Below are 1,530 nucleotides of genomic sequence, written 5' to 3' on the forward strand. Positions count from 1 at the left end.
CAACATGAAAGATTGTGACTAAATCGCATCCTGAGATGCAACCCGCATTCGGCCAAACAAACCAATTACAGAGAGGGCAGAATGCAGTCAAGCTCCATTCAGTCTTATAAATGTCATTCTCTGTTCTGTTTTACACTCATTCACCTTCAAACCTGTTATAAGTTGCTGAGAAATAGCCTTAGATCCATTGGTACATGTCCCGCTAAAAATAACATGGTATTAAAGCAAGTCTCGATAAGCTTCCAAAACCCCATAAAACCAGAAAACTGGAGCATACAAAATAGAATAACTCAAAAACCAAGTGCCACATAGGCCAAGACAGCTACCCAAAAATCTGTTTTTTTCATATCAAAACCAGAAAAAAATATCCAGCAGCAAAAGTTGTTCACAAATACCAGAAAACAATAATACAAAATGTCAAGATAGAAAACCATTCTAAAACACAACAAAGTTTATGAACTCCAACTAAAATCACTAGCTAATACAATCAATTACTTAATCCATGTAGACATATATTTAAGGCTTTCCTCAAAATAATTTGTAAACATATCTGTCTCCCTTTGTGTGAAGTACAATCCAATCTCAAACCCACCTTCTTCTTTACTTGGTGCCACAGCCATAGCACCAGAGTATGAAATAGATGCAATATCAACCTTTGACGGCTTCCCCAACCCGAAATCGACATCATAAACCTTAAACCTGATCGAACCCGAACTTCCAAATGGCTTCTTACATCCAATTTCCAAACTATTCTTCATCCAATCTTTCGCATTTTGTATCCCGATTCTCTTCGCTTCGTCAAAGGCCTTGCCAATGGCTTGACATGCTTCAAAAAACCCGTTCGGGCCAATGAGATCTTTAACTTTGGCTTGTACAATGCCCGGTCCAATGCAATTTCCGAAGTAGCTCTCCGGAATCGGCGGTTGAAACCATTGGCGATGATCGATTGCAAAGATGCAATATGCAGTCTCATACACAGTTGATTTCGCTTTTACATAACCAACCCATACAAAGGCACAAGTGACGACCACCGTGCAACATCTAACCATCACATTTCTCTTCTCGGCTTCGTGCAGTAATACTTGCCGGAGCAACTGTATATGTTCTCGATTTAGTTTATAGGAAGCAACAAACATTTCAAGGTCAGGTTGCGAAGTATTTGTTGGGCCGTTGGGTCCAGCCCAATAGGCAAAAAAAAAAACAAAAAAAAAAGAAAGAAAAAAAAGGAGGAGGGGTGCTGGTTGGTTTTCGCGTGAGACACAGAAAGAAAGAAAGGGGAAAAACATAGAGAGGAGACGGAAAGAAGAAAAGAGAGAGAAGATGAAGGAGGAGAGAGAAAGAGAAGGTGGAGAAGAAGAAGAAAACGAAGAGCAAGCTAGTCTCTTCGATTTCACTATTTTGATTAACTTTCTTCTTGTTTGTAAGAAGGGAATTTCTCGTTTTCTCAAATTTAGGGTTTGCTCGGGTTTGAATGAAATTGGAAGTTTGAAAGAGATATTTCTTTCTAATATGTTATCTCTTGATTTTTTT

At 38.8% G+C, this 1,530-nt stretch overlaps 1 protein-coding gene across 1 annotated transcript; it reads right to left on the reverse strand.

Annotated features, from left to right (window-relative positions):
* Nucleotides 1–491: 491 nt before the first annotated feature.
* Nucleotides 492–1,136, reverse strand: LOC144550680 (anthocyanin 5-aromatic acyltransferase-like). Its single transcript, XM_078298656.1, has one exon. It carries the CDS (start codon nucleotides 1,134–1,136, stop codon nucleotides 492–494), a length of 645 nt encoding a protein of 214 aa, XP_078154782.1.
* Nucleotides 1,137–1,530: the final 394 nt, after the last annotated feature.

The sequence above is a fragment of the Carex rostrata genome, chromosome 2 (assembly GCF_964058835.1).
Source record: "Carex rostrata chromosome 2, lpCarRost1.2, whole genome shotgun sequence".
Taxonomy (NCBI): Eukaryota; Viridiplantae; Streptophyta; class Magnoliopsida; order Poales; family Cyperaceae; genus Carex; species Carex rostrata.

Excerpts from the sequence above, each read along its gene's own strand:
- LOC144550680 (XM_078298656.1), bottom strand. The coding sequence starts at position 1,136 with ATGTTTGTTGCTTCCTATAAACTAAATCGAGAACATATACAGTTGCTC.